The 24319-nt window shown below is 47.3% G+C and overlaps 1 protein-coding gene across 4 annotated transcripts in view; it reads right to left on the bottom strand.

Annotated features, from left to right (window-relative positions):
* Nucleotides 1–24319, bottom strand: part of MEIS1 (Meis homeobox 1) — a 103997-nt gene that overhangs the window by 66208 nt on the left and 13470 nt on the right. For all 4 annotated transcript variants that reach the window (XM_035320152.1, XM_035320155.1, XM_035320151.1 and 1 more), the window contains exon 7: nt 11898–12009. In XM_035320152.1, the coding sequence (XP_035176043.1) occupies nt 11898–12009 (112 nt within the window). The remainder of the gene's footprint in view (nt 1–11897; nt 12010–24319) is intronic.

Here is a 24319-nt window from a genome sequence, read left to right as displayed (position 1 = left end):
GATGTATTCAGACCAGGATGATATACCTAATACACTTTCAGCCTCATCCCTGGCTAACCTCCAGTATTCAAGCAAATTGATTATTAATTTTAATTGAGTATTAATATGGGCAATTGCTAGTTTGCGTTTATCAACCTGAGAGGCACTTTTAAGTTCAACGCTGCCGTTTCACCTACACTAACCGCAACAGAAAATAAAATTAATGCATTAACAACATACGGAATTTCAATTCATTGGTACAAGGCGATTCTAATTTATATTAAAATGTTATATATGGAAAAGCCATGCTGCAAAACTGCGTATTTGTGCATTCTTTGTTTTTCGGTTATAGGATATAATTTATCTTGCTGAAGTGCTGGTATACCCGTGTTATGAATAACACGCTCTTCCTGCTACAGACTGCATTCCTGCAGATTGTTGGCTGTTTACTTTATTGGGATTAAATTAAACCAAGTCACCAACTTCACGTTTCCTGACGATACAGCTATGCTGCACTGGAATGAGCTCTCTCTGCTCTCCAGTCTGCTGTTCAACCTGGTAAATTATGGCCACCTCAGGGTTTCTTTTGATGGATTAAATCTGTGGCAAGACACTAATGTTAGCACCATTCGCTAATTTGTATTTTGTAACTGTAATGCCAAGAAACTTAGCACGATGCTCTTTCAAAAGGAAATAAGGAAGGTCCTGAAAAAGCCACTGCACTTCATCAGGAGGTTATTTTACCATCTTTCTTACCAGGTTCACAAAATAAAAATGTCTAATAGTGGGAGGAAGTCACACTCAAGCATGTATATGAACAAACACACACGAACTATAAATATTTATACACTGACATTCAGGGATTCTGTGGCTCAGCCTGCTTACCAGCTGACAAGAGAACCCCCTACTTTACCTACAGCCTCTTACAAAAACACAACATGGGACCAATTCTGTCTGATAGTTACATTGAAATTACGTCATTATGATTCTTGCTTTTACACAGCTGGTCTCACACAGAATTTGCATGGGTTATTCCAGGCAAATACAGAAAAAAGGAAAACAGGCAGAATCCTGCACCAAAGCCTCTCCTAGGGCATCCTTACTGCTGCAACTAGGGAGCGTGAGGGAGAAGTAAGACTTGCTTTGCTAATGGGAGGAGTATGGCATGAACATCATGTTTCGAGCACGGTTTGCTGCCTCTTTTCCACCCCTTGTGATTTGTTCCCACCTCATCCCCTACTCTTTGGTTTCTCCTTCAGTGCTGTGCTGGGCAGGGAGCAGCTCCTCTTGGCAAGGCGATGGGAGCAAGGGAAGGTTCTCCACCCCACCAGCCCTGCTTCCATGACCTTCACCTGCTGACGAGGCAGAGCTAAGTCATACCTTCTTCTGAACTCCACTGGGACACTACAGACTCCCGACTATTTTTAGCGTGCATCCCCATGACACACATTGCTATTTGCAGAGCTGGGGGAAGATTTAAGAATCAGCTAGCTGTGTCCACCACCCCCAGCTCTTTCTCGAGGACATAACTGGTACCTCCTAGCAGGTCTTCTCCTGCCGTTCTGCAACAAAGAATTACAGCCCTGAGACTGTACACATTCAGGGCTAAAAGAGCCATTTCTCTCCTGTGGCACAGCATCAGCCACAGAAAAACAAAGGACTGAAGAGTAGATGAAAAGGCTGCCCCTAGTACATTTTTAATTGCTTACATGGTTATTTCTTCTTCTTTCCAACACCTCCACGTTATGCTTCTGCGAAGGGCAACCACAAAAAACTGCCTGCAACCTCCACGTGAGGTTTTCGCTGCTCACAGACATACAAGGAAGAAAATAAACACACACATATCTCATCCGTGGCTACTAAACATGAGCTACCACCTGGCAATGAGGAAGTTCCCAAGCCACAGCGTGCAGGAGGGTGGCAGAGGGCTGTGGAGAAACAGTGCTTGCCCTGATGTGACGCTGCTTTGGTGGCACATCCCAGACCTGGACAGGCTCTCACTGTTCAGCCACAGCAGTGCACCTCCCCGAGCCCCGCCGGTGGTGCTTAGCGTACCAAACACTGGATGCAGAGGCTCCGTGGGGAGATGGGGTCTCTCCTCTGATACTTTGTGTGGCACGGACTGTGGGTTCCCCAGACCAGTGCAAAATGGTCCCCGATGAATTGTGGTGCCACAGGTGCTGCGGTGCAGCGAGAGCCACCCCGATCGCCCACGGAAGGTCCCCGTCTCATTCATGAATTCAAAAAAGAAAAAAAAAAAGCCCGTGTGCATCAATGTGCATAGAAAAAAATGATGTCAGCATCTTATAGCGTTGATCCTGTTAATTAATCCCTTAAAGAATGCCCCCTCGCCCACAAACATATAATGTAATGCCGGCTTAATCTTACCCCCAAAAAAATACAATGCAATAAGATTACTACTCTGACTCTGCTAACTGTTACAGCACTGCTTAATCCTGTATTTCTGTGCTTTAACAAGCTCCTGCAACACTGAACAGAGTTTATCAGAGCAGTTTCTGATACAAGAAGGACTTATGTTTTAAACAATGTAATTCCATGGTCTTTTGTGCTCTTTCCGCGTTATGTTTATACAATGACTTTCATCCCGGAAGATCTCAAAGCCTATTGCCTGCTCCTGTTCCCATTGAAGGCTTCCCTTCAGGTTTCACACTGGAGCAGGATTAGAAATGAAGAAGAAATAATAAAGGGAGTAGGGGGGGTACGGCAGTGAGATCTGCCAGGGCAGCAGGCTGATCCCTCCTGTCCCACTAACACGGGTGGGTCACGCAACGCCAACCTGGTCACCTCATCCCAAAATCTGAGAGGGGACACCCACCTGGGACACTGCCCCAGAAGCATCATCATCCCTTGCTTTCTGTCTCAGTCCCCAGGTTGCCCTCCGACCAGCACAGCTCCACACCGCCTGCGGAGACCCTGCTCCTACCCCGTGCCTGCAGCCACCCATTTCCTGACCCCCGCCGGTTACAGACACATTAAGCTTCCCACGGAACAGGAGGAGAAAGCTCTGCTCCCTCCCTGTAATTATCAAATCAGCCCGAAAATGAGGAAGAATTGAGAATCCTCATTATAGCACGTCATAAAACACGGAGAGGTCTCGCGCTTGTTTTATGCTGTTTGAGCAGCCTGCCAACAAAACTTCACAAAAAGCACAGGAATTCATGTTTGCCGAGATATTAAAGTCGTAAAAGGGGAAATTTTTATTTTATTTTCCCACAGCCTAAATGAAGGTGAACCAAGCAAATTTGGCAAAGAGCGCAAGTCAGATGCCATTTCCCACAGCAATGTGGTATTTTCCTCTGGGAATAAAACATTTTCCTTAAACTACTGTTTATAACTCTTATCAGTTCAACAGCAATAGAGCCATCAAGTCCAATATCTTGTGGAAAAAAGTCAAGGTCAACAAGTACTTGCATTTTCGTTTATCTTTAGCTGCAATTGCTACTGACATTCAATTGGGTAATAAACATGAGGACTGTCAAATGCTCTCAGCAAACAGGTGATCCAAAAGCTATCACAGAGAAAGAGGCTACTGCCAGGTAATCAAACAATTCTGTTGCAACAATTATGATTTGAGTGCATTCATTTACAGAAGCAATCGCCTGTCAACTGTGAATGAATATTGTCAAACCTTTCCCACCACTGGGGTAATGAGGGCGAGGAAATACAAACTATGTCTTACTTCCTAGTTCTTTACCAACAAAAGCACACCAGCATTAGCGAGACTCATCAAAAATCGAGGAAATAAACAAATAAAAAATCACTGGGTATCTTATTTCCTGAATTGAATTACAAAAAAAAATTAACATAGAAACCAGAGCAGATCAATCTCGTGTCGGTCTCTCACGGCAGCAATTATGGGTGTGTAGAAAAGCCATGCACAAAGCGGGGTTGGACAGAACCGGCTGTGCCACGGCAGCTTCCCGAGCCAGTGCTGGCATCTGCGCCGCAGTTTTTAATAGCTGCAGAAGGACCTATTTTTCCATGAATTTGTCTAATCTCCGTTTGACCCCTGTTGACCTCCACAGCACACTGTAGCAATAGAGTTTGTCCGATATGTAAAAGGTGAACCATCTTTTTGTTTCTTTTACAGCTGCTAATACTCTGGAAGGCTTTGGTGAACACACACCCCTCGTTCTTGCACTGCAGGATAAGCTCTGGCTTCATCCACAACGTATTACTTTAAAGACTACTCTTCCAACCTTAGTCATCTTATTTTCTCCCCCTCCCATCATTTCACGTGAAAGGTAAAAAAAAAAATGGTTTACACAAAGCAGCCAAAGGCCGCACCCTGTTGCATCACTAATCCAGAAACAATGCCTGGGTACGGGTTTAGAGTCATTGCAATAAAATGTTTCTCAAAAGTGGAGGCCATCTCGGGAACACGACTTTGCTTTCTTAACCTCTGATTTACAGAGGTCAATGACACACACCAGAAAGTCGCGTTCTGCCAGCATTGGACAGCAAAAGACTCAACTGATGCCAACAAAATCTGCAGAGGCAAATGGGGACCGGACCAGTCCCCATGGGAAGCATGGTGGCCATATGGGAACAATGGAAAGCATATAGGACACATGGGAAGCTCATTGGCTTCAGGAGCCACCACGACCTGAGGGAGCACACCCAGGATATGTAGGCAAAAAAGCACAACAGAATAGAAGCAACACATTTTCTAAATCAAATCATATCAAACTCATCTTCAAAACACAAGACTCCAAGTATTGCTAAAAAAGGGGTATCTTGGGAACCAAAAACCTATTTCTGCAACCACTTGCAACCAAAATCCTCTCCTCTGTCCCATCCAAGAAGGAAAGCAAGATGGTAAATGACAGCTCAAGATGAGATTTCCCAATGCTGTTCCCTGCTTCTTCACCAGAGTTTTGGTGTATTCAAGAAATAAATTCCTCTGGAACGCACTTGGGCCATGCAGTAATGCCTCTGGGGCCTGTACAAGCTGATGGGTTGTCTGGTTGAGGGTCAGGCCCATGTTCTTACACACATGGCTATGTACACATAGACTTGTGCATGGCCACATGGATGTTTCATGGGACAGATATTTCTAATTTTAGGTCTCTTGCTTCCTCCCCCCAAAAAAAAGAAGAAGGAAAAAAGACTTTAGCATATGAATACCAGTGGGCTGAGAAGTGAGGAATATTTATATTTCCGCAGCCAATTTAAAGGTAAAGGGTTCCCGACATCCTTCTCCCTCCTTTTGCTCAGCCGAGGAAGGCAACAGCATCAGCCTGGAGGATCTGCCTCCTCCTGTGATCAGCTCTGCTCCCCTCCTGGCCTGAAGCTTTTCCACTTAGGAAAGGCTGAAAGTCACCTTAAAGTGCGCTGAAACATTTGTGCTGGTTTTGAACTGCTTATTATCTTTGGGGGTGACCTGAAAAACAAGTTGGTGCATACATGGAGATATTCACGTTTTCCCTGAAAGGCAAATGGGAGGAAGGGAGGTTTTTACAAGGGAAGGAATCAGTTTATGACTGTGCTGCCCGTCATTTAGGCAAAACAAGCAATATTGGTAAGTATTTGAGTTAGTTTTGCCAAATCTGAACGGCAAACGCCTGTTAATAACAGACGTTCAGAGCTAATGTGAACGATTAAAATAAATCCTGGCACCGGGAACAGATTGATGCTCAAATCACAGCACACGCTCCGAAGCGAGCACTCTCTCCCATGCACCATACTGGAAGTGAAACCCTAGCTAGCTGCAGCACAGAGGCTTAACGCTGCCGAAATCTGACTTCAGCAGCTGAATCGGGCTGATGAGACCAAAAAAAAAAACAACAACAACAACAAAAAAACCAAACCACAGAAGGAAGAAAAAAACAGTTTCACGCCCTCCGGCTTTAGAGCAGAATGATAAATTGACATCGTGTTGTTATGAGCATAATCCTCAACCACTCAATCACTGTTAAAAAATAAAACATGATTTTGAGGAGATAAAAATAATTAATGCTGGTGCTGCTGAAGAATGTGCACCTACACGAACAGCCTCAAACCTGGAGACCCATCGTTCAAGTTCCCTGCTCAAAATTTAAGGCACCAAGCCCGTGCGTGGAAATGTTTTGTGTTGGTTGTTTTTTTTTTTTAATCTCGTGTCAAACGCAGAGGCACAGGTGCTCACGCTGATCCAAAGCAAAACAAGTGCTGCCCACTTGGTGGAAAAGCAAGAGAGGCAAACGGGATGGCAGAGCCTCCGAGAGAAAACCGATACTGCTGCCGCTCCTCTTGAAAACAAGCCTATTAGGCTTAATTCGCGATTCACAATATCTACACCACCAGGAAAAAATACCGGGAACAGCCCCTGTTGACTAATGCCCTGTCTTTTCCAATCGAGGGTCACATCCAGTCTAACCGATCGCATGATAATGGCATCAGAAAAGGTCAATCAAAGACAAGCCGAAGCTTCCACTGCCTGGCTGACCTTCGGAGCTTGTGACAAATTGCTATCAGTCAATGTCAACTAATGACAGCGGCTCTTTGGCTAATCAATTGTTCTAAAAATGATCAAGAAAACTACTCACAGGACAGCTCATTTTCACATCAATGCCTGTGAAGTATGAAAAGCTCATTTTTTGAGTTTTTAATAAGCTCATAAGTAAAGCAGTTACTTGGTAACAGGGGTCACCTTAGTGAAAAGACAGAACCTTTGTCTGCCTTTTACATATTCTTTTATTACCATATTATAGTAAAAATATGCCATGCCATTACTGTGCCAGAGGGCTACATAATAAGGGAGGTAATAGTTCATACATTTTTTGAGATAAATACTTCTGTGTTTTAGGGACCTCTGTTTGGATGTAAATAATTGTCCCTATACTTTCCCTGTATTTAAATGCAAAGCGAGCACTGCCGGCACACAGGTGACATGCCCACTTATTATTCATGCAAACTTAGTGTGACAAAGCCGGTAGCGAGAGGCATGCTGCAAAACCCAGCAGCGCCGCCAGGAAGTTAGGTCTAACAGCAGCTGTTTTGTTCTTCAAGCCACCCACCTGATGCGAGCACGACTTACTGGGCCTGCTTCCGACAGAGCTTGCGTTCGGTCGGAAAACCGCACGCTCGGAAACCCCCAAAGCACTGCAAAAGCAAACAGGCGTTTCCACGCTGGAAGGATCCTGCATGCAAAAGCTAACGTGGGAACGCACAAATCTCGGGCTGCGAAGCATCCATCGCGGCCCTGTGGGGAGCAGAGCTGGAGATTTGTCCACCCCTCCATGCCACCTGCCTGCTCCTCCACCGGCATCGTCTGCCTGGCTATGCTGCAACCCGCAGTCATGCATTAAGTATGATCGAAACAACAAACGCTGCCGCACAATGGTCTAAGGCTTGAGAACCTTTATGCTTTGCTTTCCTCCGGTCCATACAGAGAGCGCCGTCTCCGGGCATCGCCCTACACGAGGTCTCTGAAGAAGAAGCCACGCGAGTGTGGACACATCGTTCAAGCCACCTGCCCCAATGGAGTAGGGCACAGCTCTTGGTCCTGGTTCACCTCCCCGAGCAGACTCCTGCCACCAGCACCTGTCCCGCTGAAAACCAAGCCCACCTCTCCGAACCACGTGCCCTCAGCACGTGGGGGGGGGGGAACGGGCTAAACAAGCAACATTCAAACTTTTGTTTTCATCGCCGAAACTGCGAAGTGACAGCAGTTTCAGGTTACACCCTAAACCCGGCTCGCTACGGCAGTTTTTCAAATTAAAATATCTTCCGCGGCCTCAGCCCCTTCTTGAGCCGTTCACGGGCAAGAAATAAAGGAGGCAGGGCGACACTTAAGCTAAGCCATAATTGGAAGTATGTGAAAAATGAAGTGTCGGTTCGGTCAATAAAGGGCAAAGGTGAAGGGGAACTGCAGCCCGAACGCGGTGCGAAATGTGCTCATTAAGACGCCCAATCCGAGGGCTCCTGCCCACCTATCCCATTAGTCATCGGCCATCTGACCGCTTCAAATGCCTGCCTCGGCGCTCTTATTACTTTTCTTCCCCATGTAAAAAGGCGAGCGGGTATATAAATCGTTGCTCAGTCATCTGGAACATAATGTGGCCCTTCTCTCCCCCGCCGCCCGGCCCTGCCGCCTGCCTTCGCCGGCTCCAAACAACTGCCTTGAGATTCCCTGCAATAATAAACAGGATTGCCTTTTGCCTATAGGTTGCCCGAAGTCCCACAAAAGGCCTGAAAAACATTGCAGCCATTGATACATTTTGATAAAGAAATATCGCCGCTTTACACCCGCGGCTTGAAAGAGCGGCGATGACTGGGGAGGTTAAAAAAATGTTTTGAGCCGGGGCTGAGGCTCGCACAAAAAATGGAAAAGAAACAATAAGCACAGAAAGGAGACACTGGTGGATTTTTGTCTCTCTTTTGAGTGGTGTAGGAGAGCTAAACACAGGCATTAAAGGGCCCCACTCTGGATCAGAAGTGACTGTACCAGGGCTTTGTTCAGCATCCTTCTGGCCTGACTTCTTGGAAAAACAAGCAGAATAGATCTGTTAATACAACAAACAGGGCTCTCTGAAAGTCAGAATCGGCAGTAAAACAAACCAGTGCTGCATCACCTGACTGGACCTAAGAACTTGCTGCCCTCTTTTTAATTTTTTTAATAGAATTTTGCAGGTTATTTCTCCGCTGGGTAAATTTGGTTCTCTTTGCACCACTTCAAAGCAGACCTCTGCAGGCCCTTCACAATAAGCTCGCAGCAATGGGAAAGCAGCCCTAGAAACTTTTTCATAATATTATTCCGCATTCCTGTACCATAGCTATCCGCCACGATGACACAATACCGGCCCTTTATAAGAGGTTGTGTCAACGTGCTATGCAATAACATGTCCTGCTGTTCAGTGGCACAAGGCTTCAGAACGGCTCCCTGGCAGCTAAATATGGATTTATCCAATAGATTGAAGCAGCTGGGAGTCGTTGCTATCTGCTAAGTAAATGCATTTATGCTGTAAAAAAGACTTGAACATGCTCACAGGAAAGGGAGTCTCTCCTGCTTGCGTTGTTCCATGGGTTTTGTACACGGCTATCAAGAGGTTAAAAATGCACTCCGGGGGGATTAAGAGCAGTGATGTATCAGGTAGAGGAGAAAACCTTCCAGAAAGTCCCAAACTAGACTTCAATGCAGTCTGGGTTAAAGCTGCGTCCCTTCTCTGATGCCCGGCATGGCCACAACCATTGCTTGCGGCTGGGAAAAAATGGTTTTGAACTACCATCCGCAAAGCCCACCAAAACCCAGGCGAAGTCACCCCCACCTCATGCGTCTCTACAGACAGCAAATGCACTCTGGGACGATGGCACCAAAAGGAACTTCTGCAAACTCCTAAAACCAGGGCAGCCCACCATACGCGGTGTGCAGCCACTGCACCTTGGGTTAAATCCTGTGCTCCCTCCTGTGCTCTGGAGGGGCCAGGTAGGTCCTCAGCCTGCACTGTCACCCAGCTGCTGCTCACCAGCCAGTGCCATGGTGCCTGCTGCTTTTCCGCCCCGGAGACCAGCAGCTGGCAGAGGCCGATGTGTGCTTTTGGCCACCGTGTTGCTAAGCCTCTGAAAAAAAGTCTGCAAACTGCAGTGTTTTGAACCAAAATGCGGCTAGGGAGGGGCAGGGTATCTGCTGTCTTTTCTTTTGGCCTCTCAGGCTTATGTTTTTGACTTCTTCCCCGTGCAACACTGCTAAAAACGGGCTTTTCTTCACAAGGTGTATACAGGGGGCATGGGTGTGCTTAAGCAAATGAGATTGCCTCTGAATCTCAGCCTTCAGAGGGCTTAGAGCAAACCGAATGCAAAGTAAGGCTCAGCAAGAGCACAGCTGCTCTTCCCTTATCCCCATTTCTCAGAAAAAAAAAAAAAAAAAAAAAAGAAATAAAGAAAGGGGCATTTCCTGTGGGTGGCAAGTGGCCAGAAGGCAAGCCCAGAGACAGAGCATCACTGGACAGGGTCTCCTTTCCAAAACTCCTTTGCCGAGAGCTCTAGCTAGCAAATTCCCCCTTATTTACTCTTTCTAAGTTTTAACGCAATGAGCCTTCTTCACGAAATGCCTCTTACCGAGACCTAGCAGCAAGTCCAGCCTCAATAAAACCTGCCATAGAATTTGGGTTAAAGATTCAGAAGCAGCTATAGCATTGCTGACAGCCCCTCCGTGGCTATTTGATGGGTCACAAGTCTCTCAAGTCCTCGGTCCCTTCCGAAAACCCTTCCTGTCCGAGTTCACAGCATGCACCTTGCTAGGAGCAAACCACGACAATGGTAAAGTATCAGCTACGCCTGGCACTCCAGACTAATAAAACACCACATTTAGGAGAAAACAAAGCCTGAAAATCTTAAAATGTACACGAGGAACTGAGCAGCTCCATTTCCAAAGCGCCCAAGCGGCTCGGGAGCATGCTGCAAAGCCTCCCCACAGCCGTTTGGTGCAGGCACGTCCACACATAAACACAGCACATCCGTCAAACAAAAGAGCAGCCCTGTCCCAGTGCAAAAACTCCCTCCGAACACCAGGTTTTAGTTCAAAGCGTGTTTCTGTAGCAACATTTTCACCCTTAAAAAACTCGGGGGTTTAATGTTTGCCCCGAAAGTAAGAGGCTCTAACGAACATGCTGACACCACTTCAGCTGCAGCATTGTGAACAGCACCACTAGAATATATATGTATACATACTTGAAAGAAAAAAGGCCCCTTGAATTTATGTTGCATATCATTTTCCAGTAAAAGTCAGAGGTCAGAAGGTTACCAGTTTCTGCCTCAGCTCTGCAACAGTTTACTATTCCAGGCCCCATTTTTACTAGGCTATACTCGCGATGAAGTCAGCAAATTTTCTTTAAACAATAAAGTGTCTCAAATACTTAAAATTCTATAAAGAGATGTTATTCACAATGTAAGTTACGTCCATGCGTATACAAAATTAAAATATACTGGTTTAGTTTAAAAACTAATCTTGTTAAAAGCAGCTTTTGCCGTGCTAATCAGTACTGCTCAACCTTTTTTGGGAAACACAATTCCTTTGTTGTCTAACAGCACTTGAACGAAACACGATCATAAAACCAAATTTAAAAGTATATACCTATTCTGAGTTCAGAGTCAACTTCAATAAAGCACTCCCTTTTATATTCAGATTAAGGATCCTTTTTAAATTTTAATTGCATTAAATTAACACTAAATCCACTGCAGTTGGTCTCTTCAGAAAAAGTACGAAGCATTTAAACAGCTTCTCAGAAAAAAAAAAAAAAAAAAGAGAGAAAAATAAAAGAAAAACCACAGAACTTCAGCTTTTTAAACTTCGGACCTCCTAAGGCAGCACTGATTACTTGCAGTATGCCCCTCCTTGGTTGCACCAAACTCATTTTGTACTCGTCCTGCTACATTGGTTACTCTGTTTGGCTTGGCACCCAAACAAAACATTTTTGCATTCACGTAAATTGGAACTGAGTAAAAAAAGTAAATAAAAGTACTGCTCAGGATTTTGTAAAACGGGCCAGCTAGCAGCTCTTCTTTATATGCAACAAAGTTTTGATGGCATCTTTGAAATATTAGCATTCATTTCTGCAATCTTAATTACAATTGCTTTTGAAGATTTCATCTCTTAACCCATTTTAATGGGGAAAAAAAAAAAAACAACACCCTTCTCATCACTTATTTTTATTAAGCACCCTGGAAATTTGGTACATATGTTGCTCTAACATGTGCCTGCTGGCAGGGTTGAAGACCTAAAGATGCCAATCCTTTTACTAGGAGAAGATGGAAAAAAAAAAAAAAGGCAAAAAGTGTCAAAAAAGGACCGTTTCCCAGCACAAGCCCCCTAGTACCTGAGCACATTTCAAAATTGGAAACAGAGGGACCGGTCCCCGTTGGCTGGGCGCACCGGTGACCGCTCTCCAGCTAAGCAAGCACCAGGGCTCCTTTCCTACCTTGCTCACTGCTGTTGTCCCCGCTGTGCGATGTGTGTCCCCCGCTGGAAGGCCCGGGGGTTCCCCCGGAGCGCGTGGACGCCGTGTCATCGTGGTCTCTGTTCCAGGAGGGCTGCGGGGCAAGAAGGAAAGAGAACAAGGTGAGGTTGGGATGCAGCGCCCTGTCGGCACAGAGATACCCGCGCGGGGCTGGCAAATTCAGCTCCCTGGATATTTCCTCCTTCAATGTGGCGTAATCACGGCTGCCCAGTTAAAATAATATCCTCTGGAATACGTTTGCCATCTAAATAATCCCGTGCTTTATTACCGCAGAAAACAGAAACATTCCCGGCGAGGAAGGCTGTGGGGGGAGAGCTGGGGAGCGAGCCGCTGGCACTTGGTCCCAGCTATATTCTTAGCATCGCCGAACCCTCTGGCACAGCAGCTCCGCAAAATGGGAGCAGTGGTTGAGAGCGGCACGGTTTATATCGGCCTCGGATTCCTCGTGCGAGATGAACGTGGAAGAGCTTAAAGACTTTGCTCACAATTAGGCCCGGGTCCATAATAGCCGGTATGTGTCAGCTGTTTGCCTGATGGTATATGGCAAATGGACCAGGCATGGGGACAAAAAAGAAATGAGAATAACAATGGCTTCACATAGACTGTGTACACTCAGCCCCATGCAGAGCCTCCTTGTACTATTGAACAGAAAACAGATGTTGCTTCTTATCACTGGGTGCATTTGAAAGTAACATTCAGATAGGAAAAATTGGCTGTAAATTAAATTCTTGGGGAAAACAATCGTGGCAACACTCCTCCCAAGTCTCCCTTTATCACCAGAAAAGATTTTAATTAGCTTTTAGTACTAGCTTTTAAAAACATCACAGAGACTCACTGGTCATCCTGCACAGCCTTCTGTGCATAATTGAATAGTTTGTTCTTTCCGATGAAGCAATATTGCCCACTGGAAACCATTGCCGAAAAGCAAGCCCTTGTGTTTATAACACACACGTAAGTCTATTGGATTTAAATCACGCCACGCTACGAGCCAACTCTGTGTACCATTAAAGTGGACTGATACCGCCGGCGTTTTAGTAACTCCACCAATAAGCTAAAACCTAGCCGTTTAACGCAGGGTTCGCACGTAGCTGAAGGAGACTTGAGGTGATCCAGATGAACTTTTCACACGCGGACGGGACGAAAATTAAGACAAAAAAAGTCTAATCTGAGACAGAAGATAAATAGGATTAGGAAAACTCAACTTTTTTTTTTTTTTTTTTTTTTTCCCCAGAGAAGAGAAATCTTCCTTCCATTTCTTATAATCCTGGTTACAGCCATGCTACCTGATTACAATTAACAAAAGGAAGGCCTCGAAAATACCACATGAATATTTTAAGCCAATTATTATGCGTATTCCTAAAAAAAAAAAAAAAAAAGAAGTGCTAATTGATCTGGTGATTCTGTGATTGAAAGAATGATGTGTGAACTGTGAAAGAAATGCTTTTTACAAATACGCATTCTCCAGCATACCAAAAGAATGCTGTAAGAGGTAATCTGGAACACATGCTCAGAATGCAAACAGTTAATGCATAAATTTTCAGTTTGTACAACTGCAGCTTTAAAAGAGGGACTTGTTTATTCAGAGCTCTGCAGAAAGAATGGTACAGCACCCAGGGGACAGACAATGCCAAGCACAAAGCCCTGGTGCCTCAACATGTAAAAGGATGTTTTTCTATGTGCTACAAATCCCACTTGAAAATATAATTAGAAGGAGAAAATGGCAAACTATTGCATTAACTGTAATTGAACAAAAGACCAGCAAGGCATGTGGGAGGTTGCAGGAACCCGTGGGAGTTCCAGGATGCATCAGATCCTACGAGTGACATCTCCAGGGCACTCTCATTCTATTTATGTTGTCCCTCACTACTATTGTTGACTAGTGATCTGACTTGTAATTAATAGAAAAGCTGCAGATAACAAGGTAAAATATAGAGCGGCGCACTAACCTCAGCAGAAATGTTTATTAATCTGATTAAGAATACAGCTCCAAAGGCGGGGGGGGTGGAGAAGAAGAGGCTGAGAACTGAGGAATTATACCGTGTTGTGCAGGAAACAGCCCTCCTTTATGCAACAACAGACCTGATATATTCACTATCTTTTAATGAGCTCCACTGATTTATTCAGCTCTGTTCAGTTCCCTCCCCCACTTTTCTACTGTGCGGGATGTAGATTAATTCAATGCTTAATTGTTTAGTAAATTCAATTTTCCACATTCTATTCTGCATAGCTTTAGCTAAGGTTCTTAAATCTTCAGCAGCGAGCCCTGAGCCCAGTGTTTGTGATCTGTGCCTACCTTTTTTCATCACCATTTTTCTTCCTCCACCACTTAATTCACCATGAAAAGATTTTCCTTGCTGGAAAGTCTGATTCCGCTATGATCTGTGAGGCATTCCGATTCATTGCATTTTCATTGTGTTGGGTCTTAGATGCTGGGCTCCTCTTTTCTCACAGCTATCGCCACATTATACAGGCACTCATGCAAGAAATGTTGGATTCCACCTCAGTTTATCAAAATTTTGTGCATCCTATATGTTTACATTTCTGTATTCAGAAGCAGGAGTTAATATTTTCCACCTAATCTCACTTTTATTAAGCTATTATTTTTATGGCCTGTTAAAAACGAATCTGCTCGGTATGCTGCTAACTTTTTTCTTGCTGCCTCCGTCTATTAGCATTTCAAAAGTATTTGCATTTAACTAAGCATCTTGAATCTTAAGAGACTAGGAATTACATCTTTAGCCAGTTTATTAAACATGATGAAAGATTAGCTATCAAAGTTAGTATGCAAATTCTTCCACGATAACCGCGTTGAAAGCTGCATTATTGTTACAGCAGACACTGCACAGCCCCGGTTCCAAAACATTGCTTTCAGCCACGAGGAGACAGATCCAAAGCACCAAACCCGTCGCATAACTTTTAATTTTTCTCATCCTGACTACTTCGGCAAAGCACACGGACGCAGGGAGCCAAGTATAACATTAATCTAATCATCTATTTTTTTGTTTGTTTTTTAATATTCCCGGGAACTTTTAAGCCAGCAAAGTCTCTCAGACAACTTACAAACTTGCCTCGCGATCCTCGGAGCGCATTTACATTAAATTGCTTCTGACAGTGACATGCCAAATATTATTATTTTTAACACTGCGAGCCACCTCCCTCTCTCACAGAAGTATTTCTAGCACTGGTTGCAGAGAAAACTCTGACAGTAGTCATGACAATCTATCCCTACCCAGAAATAGAAATGCCTCGCTTATTTATTCCCCTGCCCCGAGAAGTTTGAGCCCATCGCCTGACAGGGCTCCTGAGTGCGGACAAGGAGTTTCTGAAGTCACCAGAGGTAAAAAAAAGCCTGAATTTCGTGTCACCTCCTGCACGGAAATCCTGTCTCGTTCTTCGCGATGGAGGCACGAAGGGAAGAGGGAGACTTTCTCCCCAGCTCTGCCAAGTGAGCAACGCCCCGCAGAGAGGCTGAGGTGAAAGCACGCGACCTCGGGACGAGCCTCGTGGGGCCTGTGCCTCAGTTTCTAGGGGGGGGGGAACAAAAAAAAACCACTTATCTGCAGCGTGGATATTGTTGGGGGATTAAATTAATTAGCGACTGTAAAACACGTTGAGCTCTTCCAAAGGGAGACTTTTGAGAAGAGCAAAGTAATATAAATTAATCACTCCATTACATACACCCGCTCGTTCCAGAGGAGGGTCTCAGGCACGTGGTGGCGACAATAGTGTATAAATAAGGATAATGGCCTATTATGGCTCCAGCTTCTCCATTAGTCACCATTTATCTGAGAACGGACACTGCGGCGTGGGCTGGGATGCTCCGATAATCCTCTTTTTTAGGAGCTTTAGGGCCCTCTCTTTCTACCAAGCTTTCCCCCGCACCTTTCGGCTGCCGCTTCTTTTTCTGCGGCCCAAATCTTTGCAAAATCAAGAACATGTGAGCAAAATTGTTGCAGGATTTCTAGGCTGGGCTATGTTTCCATGCGACTCAGGCTGGTTTTGCACAGCCTTTCTCATCAGTCAACAGTTTCCAGGGCCAAAACTAAGGCCTGGCTAGCGACTGGCTTCAGTCGCAGTTGCACGACTCATGTATAATAAAAGAGGATTCAGCCCAAGGAACCACTAATGCTGCACCACTTTAAGGGCAGAAGACCTCGCAGGAGGGATGTTTTATCTTATTCTGTTTATTTGCCGTTTGAAATACGTTTCCTGACTTTTGTTTTGGTTTTGAAGCCTGTTGAGTACTCAGAAACAAACAGGAAAAAAAAAAAGGAAAGGGAAAAGGAAAGGAAGCAACACAACTGTTTGTGTATTTAAGCAATCCCAAAAGTGCCGGTTGTCTCCTAAGACCACCAGCAGGTGCCTTGTTCCCTTTGGTGCTGGGCTGAGACGCTCAGGCCCCAGGAGGTACCACTGCGGTGGCCCCACCAAAGGGGAGACCACGGCTGGTGAGGCCTCCGAAGGAGTTATTGACTTGTGTGACAGCAAACAGCAAGCTGTAAGAAACAAAAAAAGCTACAGACAAAATTATTTGGCTAATGGCTAAATTGGAGAGTCAATATAAATAACATTATGTACACTTGTTATTACTGCAGTCAAACAGCTGGGCTTTGAGTCAAGATAGCTCTAACACATGGTGGGGCCAACCGTAGCCTTCCGCTGATACTGAAGAGCAAAATCTGTGGTTTTCTGAGCACCCAGCACATGAAGTAAGAGAGAAGGAGAGGAAAAACAAAGAGGTCCTAGCCAATGAACAAAAGATTTGACCATAAGTACATAAATAAAAGAAATCGCCTGCTATTACAGGTGATAAAAATTGTGCTCAGCATCTTTTGATATATATCTTCTCAGAAGTTTTGTGAGCACAGCCCTCTTGTGGGCTCATTCGTGTTTGTGTAACAACTGGAGACAGGGAATAGCTAATTCCTTTAACTGTTGGACGAACCTCAGCTCCTCCAGGCTATGAGAGAATTGGCTGCAGGTATAATCAGTCATCCCCTCGCCCTGGAGGAACGGAGCTGCTGCCAGCAATTTGTCAACATAATTTGGGCTTATTGTTTTCCTTCTGAAGTTTTATCTTATTTTCTTTTCCTAAATTAAATGCTTATTCATTAGAGAAGTAGTAATATGTTATGTTTGAAACGTTCTTCAGATTTTCCTTAACTCCTCCCTTTTAAAAACCTTCCCACAACCCTCCCCAGGGCAGCAACCCACCCTCCACAGTCGTGCTCGCTGCAGGGCAGAACCTGAAAAGGGGCTGCTTCGGAAGGGCATCACACCCACCTCCTGCAAACCTAGCCCATCCTGTTAGCAAGGATTTGCTTCTTGTGTATTTCATCATCCTGGTGGCTGGCTTGGCGGTGCTCCTGTCCCGTGCCTCCCTTGGATGAGCCATTGAATACAACAGCTCAATACCCTAAGTGTATAATCCATAGCGCTGCAGCTAGAGCTCTGTGATAGGCAGACCCGGTCTTGGCGATCTACGAGCCTTAGCCCACTTCATTTCTGGAGGGCACGGTTAGCAATAACCCTCAGGTAACCCGGGCCCATCCAGCGCAGAAGAAAGTTTCTGAATTCTCTCTTCACTGGGAGGAAAACCCCGAAATACACAAATCGGTAAGGAGACCTGGAAACACATCCCACACACGTACACTGTCTGCTCCATTCTCTGTCAAGTGTGGGCTCTGGGAGGGGGCATGAAACCCACGACCGTGGGGACTGTCTGACCCCAGTGGCCACGCCACCTGCACACGTCCTGGTGGGGCCAGCCCAGGCTGCCGGCCAGCACCGCCACCTCCCGCCACGGCCAAAACCGACGGGGGCAGAGTGACCACATGTACCTGAGCCTCAGTGTGCTGCAGGACGGGGACTTGTTCACGTCAGTAACTCCTGTAACCTGCCTCGCCTGACTTCAATCCGGAGGGAAATTCATTTCAACAAAACAAGGGCTCAAACACATGGTTCGTACAGGAGGTGCTCCGTGCCTGCCCTGAGAAGGACGCTCAAAGGACAGGCACGCGAGAGCTTCGGCAGCGCCTCGGCAGCACGGCAAGCACAACGCTGATGGAAACCTCTGCCACGTTAGGAGTGCCAGGGCCTGCTGAAATCAACAGCAGAAGAAATTCTGTGCAAAAGGATCGGCTCTGACCTGGATTCCCTTCCTGTCCCTGGAAAAGTCACAGGCTTTCTGTCTTTAGTTTCCCCGTATTTCAGAGGAGGATCAGACTGAGTGCCATGCCTTCGCAGCAGCACGGGAACAAGACGTGAGCTGTCTTTATGACAAAGGGCAACGAGGGAGGGTATCAGCACGAATATCAGAAAGGATGAAAAAATGGAAGCGAAATGGACTTCTGCTGCCAATTTCTGCTCAGAAGGATCAAAGGCACACCTAGGCCTTCAAACCAGCACCCACCAGGCAATGTTATCTCTCTCCGTCAGCCCCGCTATTGCGACCTGTTGCTGAGCCCCCCTGGGTTCAGAGAGGAGCTAACACCTGGGAGCAGTGTGACACCAGCTGTATGGCCACACTGGTACCTCCAACACCACAGAGCTTTCCAACCCACCCCATATCCTCAGGGAACGGAGGAGGAGAAGAAATAACAAGGAGAAGAGAGGAAAGGGCCTGGGAGCCCCGAACAGGCTGGATGCAGAGGGAAACATGAGTGCAGAAAGAAGGACACGGACAGAGCCCTTTCCAAAGGAAAACGAATAATTAGAAGCAGCAAGCACAAACCACAAAAATACAGGTGAATGAAATGGAGATCATCAGATGGGGTGGGACAGAAAGACATGCAGGAAGCAGAAGAGCACAGCTCTTCTCTTCCATGAGGCCCCACAACCCCACTGGTTCTTCAGGATCGAGACTGGGGGGAGAAAAAAAGGCTGGGTGCATGGGTGTGTGTGTGCTCCCAGCTACGCACAAACCCTGCTCTGCTGGAAGCACAGTCCCACTGCCTTCTGCCCGTGCTGAAGCCAAACACGTGGCACTTGGGGAACCCTCTCCAAAGTCCCTCTGCGGGATGCAGCATGAGCAGCCGGGCTTTCAGCCCAAGAGAGGACCCACGAGCTGCCCCAAAACACCTCTGGCAGGAAGGAAAGCAAACCTCCTTCAGGCAGCAGAAGGCTTAGACCACGCAGAAGGCTTTCAGCCTTAGATTTTGCTTCTTGCCTCGGTGGCTGCTACATGCGGCAGCTGTAAGGGATGCCCACGAAGCCCAAGCATCACAGTGCACCTTACATTTGCTGGACCTCACTCCAGTCCTCACCGTGTATCTCGGCTCAACAGCGAGCGCCGCCTGCCCGGCCAGGTTAACCCAGCCTGCCGTGCAGGGTTTTCGTCTCCGACACAGCAAACAGTGACCAGTCCTTTCTATTTAGAGCAACCCCGCCGTGTAAACTCGTCTCCTCCCTTTGATAAGAGCCCTATCACCAGATAGTAATAATCCCCAGTCCTTTCCCAGCGCAAGGAAATACGGCTTCATGGGCAAGGTGGATAAAATCACTGTTCCACGCAGGTTTTTTTTGAAGCAGGATGTCCAGGATCATGCAGAAACACACGCAAGGACAGCCCCAAATGGCACTGCTGAGACCCAGAGGTGTGCGGGGTCTTGAGGCATGGTGCTTCTCCCTGGCTCCTACCAAGTTCAACAGGACTGGAGCATTTTCAGCGTCTTTCTAGACCAGGAAAAAGGCCTTCGGAGACAAATAGAGTTTCCTGTTCAATATTTCATGTAATGATTCCTCCGAAGGTGTAAACAGGAAAAATGCCTCTCCACTTAGCCAGAAAATGAGCGTCTGCCTTCCCTTCCTTTTATTGCCTTTACGTGTTAAAAGTCATTTAGACGGGATTTTGCCAGATGCCCAGGTTTGGCTGAGGCACCGCAGGCTGTCTGGGCCAGGTCCCCATCTGGGTCTGCACGGGCAGATTTGGGGTGAGGGGGAGTGCTCGGCTCACCCCCCAACCACCCCTTGCCCTTCTCCCTCCCAAGGACCCCTCCGAAAGCCCCGCACGTCTGCGCCCAGGCAAACTGCTTTACTTACACCAAACCCCACATTTCTAAACCGTGCGTTAACAACCCAAAGCACCTCCTTGCAGATGTCTGGGGGCCGTATCTTCACAAAAGAGAAAGTTAAACCATTGGGGCACCTGCTGCAAAATTTCTGCCGCGTGCACAAGCGCTGGATCGTTTTGTACCATCCTCCTGGCTGGGGCTCCTGGGGAGGGAAGGCACGAGGCCAGCCGCCGCTCCGCCACAGCCATGCTTCCTTCCAGCAAGAACGCCGAGTGTATGTCACAGCCATCAAATGGCCTTTTAGCTAAGTGACAACAGACGTGATTCGGAGTCAGCAAATTTTGATTACAGCGCATTGTTAGCAGGATTCGAGAGCGCGGGCGCATCACAGTGTTGTTCAACACAAAAATTAAATTGCGGCATAATTAGCTTCACCACAGCTACACCTTTCCGTCTGAATGGATGCGATACCTGCAAAGGTTGCGCTCGGTATGAAATGTGTTCCTGATTATAGAGCGTTTGCCTAATCTCGAGGGCGCCGCCTTGTTTTTTAAGGCGCTCGGCGAGTCACGCACTCGGGTACGTGCTGCCCGTTATCTCCTGGAGGCTTACAACTGGAATCCCCGTGATTCACATTTTCCAACGCTCATGGCCAAACCCTTCCCCAGATCAGATCCTCCACTCTCTACCATTTCACAACCAGCCGAATCTGCAGCGAGGCACAAGCAGCCAACGGCCTGACTCTGTAAGCCACACGCCGAGGAGCTGGTGGCCACAAAAGACACCGTCCCCAGGCTGTGGGAGCCCAAGCAGGTCAATCTGCTGGGGTGGCTCGCCAGCCTGAGGTAGCCGTGGCTCCCCAAAGCCTCTACCCGCTCGTTGAGGGATGGCTTGAAAGCACGGCTGGCTTCCAGAGTCACCCCAAAGAGCTGGGCTGAGAGCTCCTTGCGGCCTCCCTCTGCCTCGCAGGGAGGGTGCAGAGAAGCTGGCGGGCTGGCAGCTGCACAGCTGACATCGCCCCGCACGGACCGGCACCTCGGGGTGGGCGGGCTGGCCCCCAGCCCACGCGTGCTCCCGGTCAGCCTCCCAGCTCCCCTCCTCGTGCAGAAGTTTCTGAGGGCACTGCTACTTACTTCATCCCGTGTTTAGGGTAAATTACATTTAAACCGTGGGAGACAGCAGAAGGGGCCAAAACCAAAGCACAAAGCCACCAAGCGCGAGTTTTGCTGTCAGGCTTTAGATTCAGCTTATTGTTTCCCTGTGGCACCAAACAAAAGCATTTTGCTTTCTTTACACATTTCTTTTTTAAACTATGCACAGAGTGAAACAATGAATTACTGTTAACGTGCCATTTCCGAGTCTTACTTGTCTCCTATGCCTTGCTATCACTATATGACGTATAAACTACAGTGCCAACAGCTACACTGCACAACCCTGCTCGCGAGCAACTCACTGTCTTGCCCCAAAACTTCAGTGACAAGCTGGGGAAGAGCACCCACAGCTCCTCTCCTGCCTCGTGCCATCAGCAGAATCATGTTTCCCATCCCTGCCCCTCCGGCATCACCGTATCGGTGCCCATCCAAAGCATCTCGAACCCTTCATGCCGCGGACCGAGCCCCAGCTCAACCCGTGAGTTGCACATTTACAAGCAAAATAAATCGTCCCCGCATATACTGCTTGGGTGTATGCCCTCACTGAGGCTTTAAGGAAAAATAACAATAATAATAAGAAGAAGAAGAAGGATTCTGTGAATGCAGCAAGACACAGCCGTAGATACCACTCTTTTCCTGCACAGCACTGTGACGGGCCTTGTGGACATGGGGAAATAAAGCACAGCTCAGCTGGGCGGTGGAGGCCACGCCAGTAAAACTGGTTTGCACAGCAGGGAGGAGGGTCAGGAGCCTCCTGGGCTAACACAGCTGCAAAAAGTGACGGGCAGAGAGGGGCAGAGGTGGGAACAGCCCAGGCACGGAGGCCCAAGAGCTGCGGCGATGTCCAGACAAATGGTCCCAGCTCGTGCCGAGTGCTGCCCAAAAGGCTGGGCCCTGTGGTGACATGGCTGTAACCATCACCGAAACGCAGCCACGCCAGGAACGCGGCAGGGATACTTCCCCGTGCACTGCACAACACAAGGGAAATTTCTTAAGTTACCAGGCACGGGGATGCTTCCCTCATCAAGAAACACCTGGCCAACCCCATCTACACCAGGTACCGGGGACCAGCAGAGGAGGTCAGAGGCCTCCACGGCACTGGGGGCACCCCAGTGCCACACCCGGGATCAGAGGGGTCCGAGTGGCGGCACCGCCTCGAGCCTAAAACCAAAGGAAAAGGTGCCACCTACTGAGCCCCCGGCACGGCTCCTTCCTACAGCAGCCACATGCGTCCTCCTCCGAGGGCTGCTAGCAAAGGCTGGCCGTGGCTAACATGCAGCTCGTCAAATTCGGCCAAGTTTCGGTCACCAGGCACATGGCAGCGTTCGCCTAGTGTTGCCTCCGCGTGGCAGAGAGCAGGGGACGTCCCTCCCGAGACCTGCCACGTCCTCACAGCCTGGCCCAACGCAACAGGTTGTGCACCGAGAGCTGGCCGAGGGGACAGCTTCCACGTCCACAACGCCACAACCTGTGCTGGCAGCGCTCGCCCTGCTCACAGCAGGGATAAACTCTGCCCGCGTAGCTTTGCCCACGCGCGGTAAAGTTGCTCATAAAATCCCTTCCGACAACACGACCAGATCCTTCGCGTTAGGACATAGTTTTCTGCCACTTCTGTGCACACGGACAGTTGCCCCACACCCATGCAAAGGGGACAGACAAAGCAGCAACAGCAGCGGAGCTTTTAATCCGCTCTTCCCCTCTCCTCCTGACAGCGCCGCGGCCTTAAATGGAGCTATTTAAAAGGCAGCGTTAAAAGCACGCGCGGTGTGATCTGACCTTCTCCGCAGCAACAACGAAAGGGGACGAAAACCTAAACACCAAGTGAATGAAATGAAAATTACAAGGTAAAGGTTGCGTTCCCTGAACTCATGCCAACTGCAAGGATCTTACATTACATCGCTGCAGCTTTCCAATTTTTAAATACAATAATTTTCTGTATTAAGGGCCCAGTAACCCTAATGGAGGCATAATTAGGCGTTTATGCCAGACCCATATGAGAGAAGCTTGAAAAACTTAAATAAACTGTGAATGGTAGGATTAATACCACAGCTTTTCATTTTGTACAGCTGTTTGAATACAGTGCACTGACTGTGATGGCATCAGGTGTTGCTTTACTCTCGGTCAGTATTTCTGAGGTTAAAACAGGCAGCTCTTTTAACCAAATGAATCATTACCCCTCTTATTGTTGGCCTGTTTGTTTCAGCAACGAGGGTCTGGATGCATATTTGCTTTACATTTGGAAAAAAAAAAAAAAAGGAAAAGGAAAAGGAAAAGAAAAGAAAAAGTCAAACTGCAAACAAAATCAGCCGGCTCGATGCGAAGCCTGGTGACGCTAATAAGAGAATTGTAATTCAGTGCGATGGCGAGCGCGCGGGCCCTTCAGGACAGAGGAGTAAGTAATGCAGTTTTGGAGATCATCTGCACAAGTGGGAATATCATATAGATGCCGGGAGAGTCCTTGAGAAAACATCTCACCTCGGCCCCGACTGAAGAGGAAAGACAATACTTCGGTGAAACACAATTCTGTATTTCTAGGAAAGGCTCCAGTAGTAAATTGCTTACTAATGCAAGGAGCCTTGTAAATTTTAGTATGAACGGAACAGGCAACAGCACGAGTGCAACACGGCGCAGCATTTGCACACGCAGCTTAGCCAGTAATAAGTAAATAAATGTGTAACTTACAAGCTATAGAAAACACCAGAAAATACTTTAACAAGAATTCAAGCTCAGCGAACTTCAAGTGCGGATATAAAACAGCTCCCAAAAGTATCTTGCTATTCTTTCCCCCTCCAGGTAAATTACTTCTCCGACAAGTTAATTTTCAATCTTTCGTTTTACGGCCAGCGGTGGTTAGAAATATCAGCTGAAAAGCATTAATAGGGGTTTCCTCGCTGTCTTTAAAAGCTTGCTTATCGGTGGACGTGGAAGAAACTACACAGAGAGCGCATACGGGTAGAAACTCCCGATTGCAACACCCACACGAGTGGTCCGGGAGGAGGACTGGTACCATGAGGAGCCTAACACCACATCCACATGGGAAATGCCACCCCCAAACCGCAGCCCCAGGACTGAGGTCGGACGAGCCAGCCCCAGCCCTTGTGTGAGCCACTCACTGGCTCCGCTGCTTCCAGCCTGAAACTCTGCCCTGGCAAAGCTTCCCAGTTGTTAAACAGGCAGCGTTAAAAACAACATCGCTCTCAACCTGAACAAGCGGCCGGAC

The sequence above is a fragment of the Oxyura jamaicensis genome, chromosome 3 (genome assembly GCF_011077185.1).
Source record: "Oxyura jamaicensis isolate SHBP4307 breed ruddy duck chromosome 3, BPBGC_Ojam_1.0, whole genome shotgun sequence".
NCBI lineage: Eukaryota > Metazoa > Chordata > Aves > Anseriformes > Anatidae > Oxyura > Oxyura jamaicensis.
The sequence above is the reverse complement of the archived record's forward strand: the minus strand, read 5'-3'. Positions and strand labels throughout refer to the sequence as shown.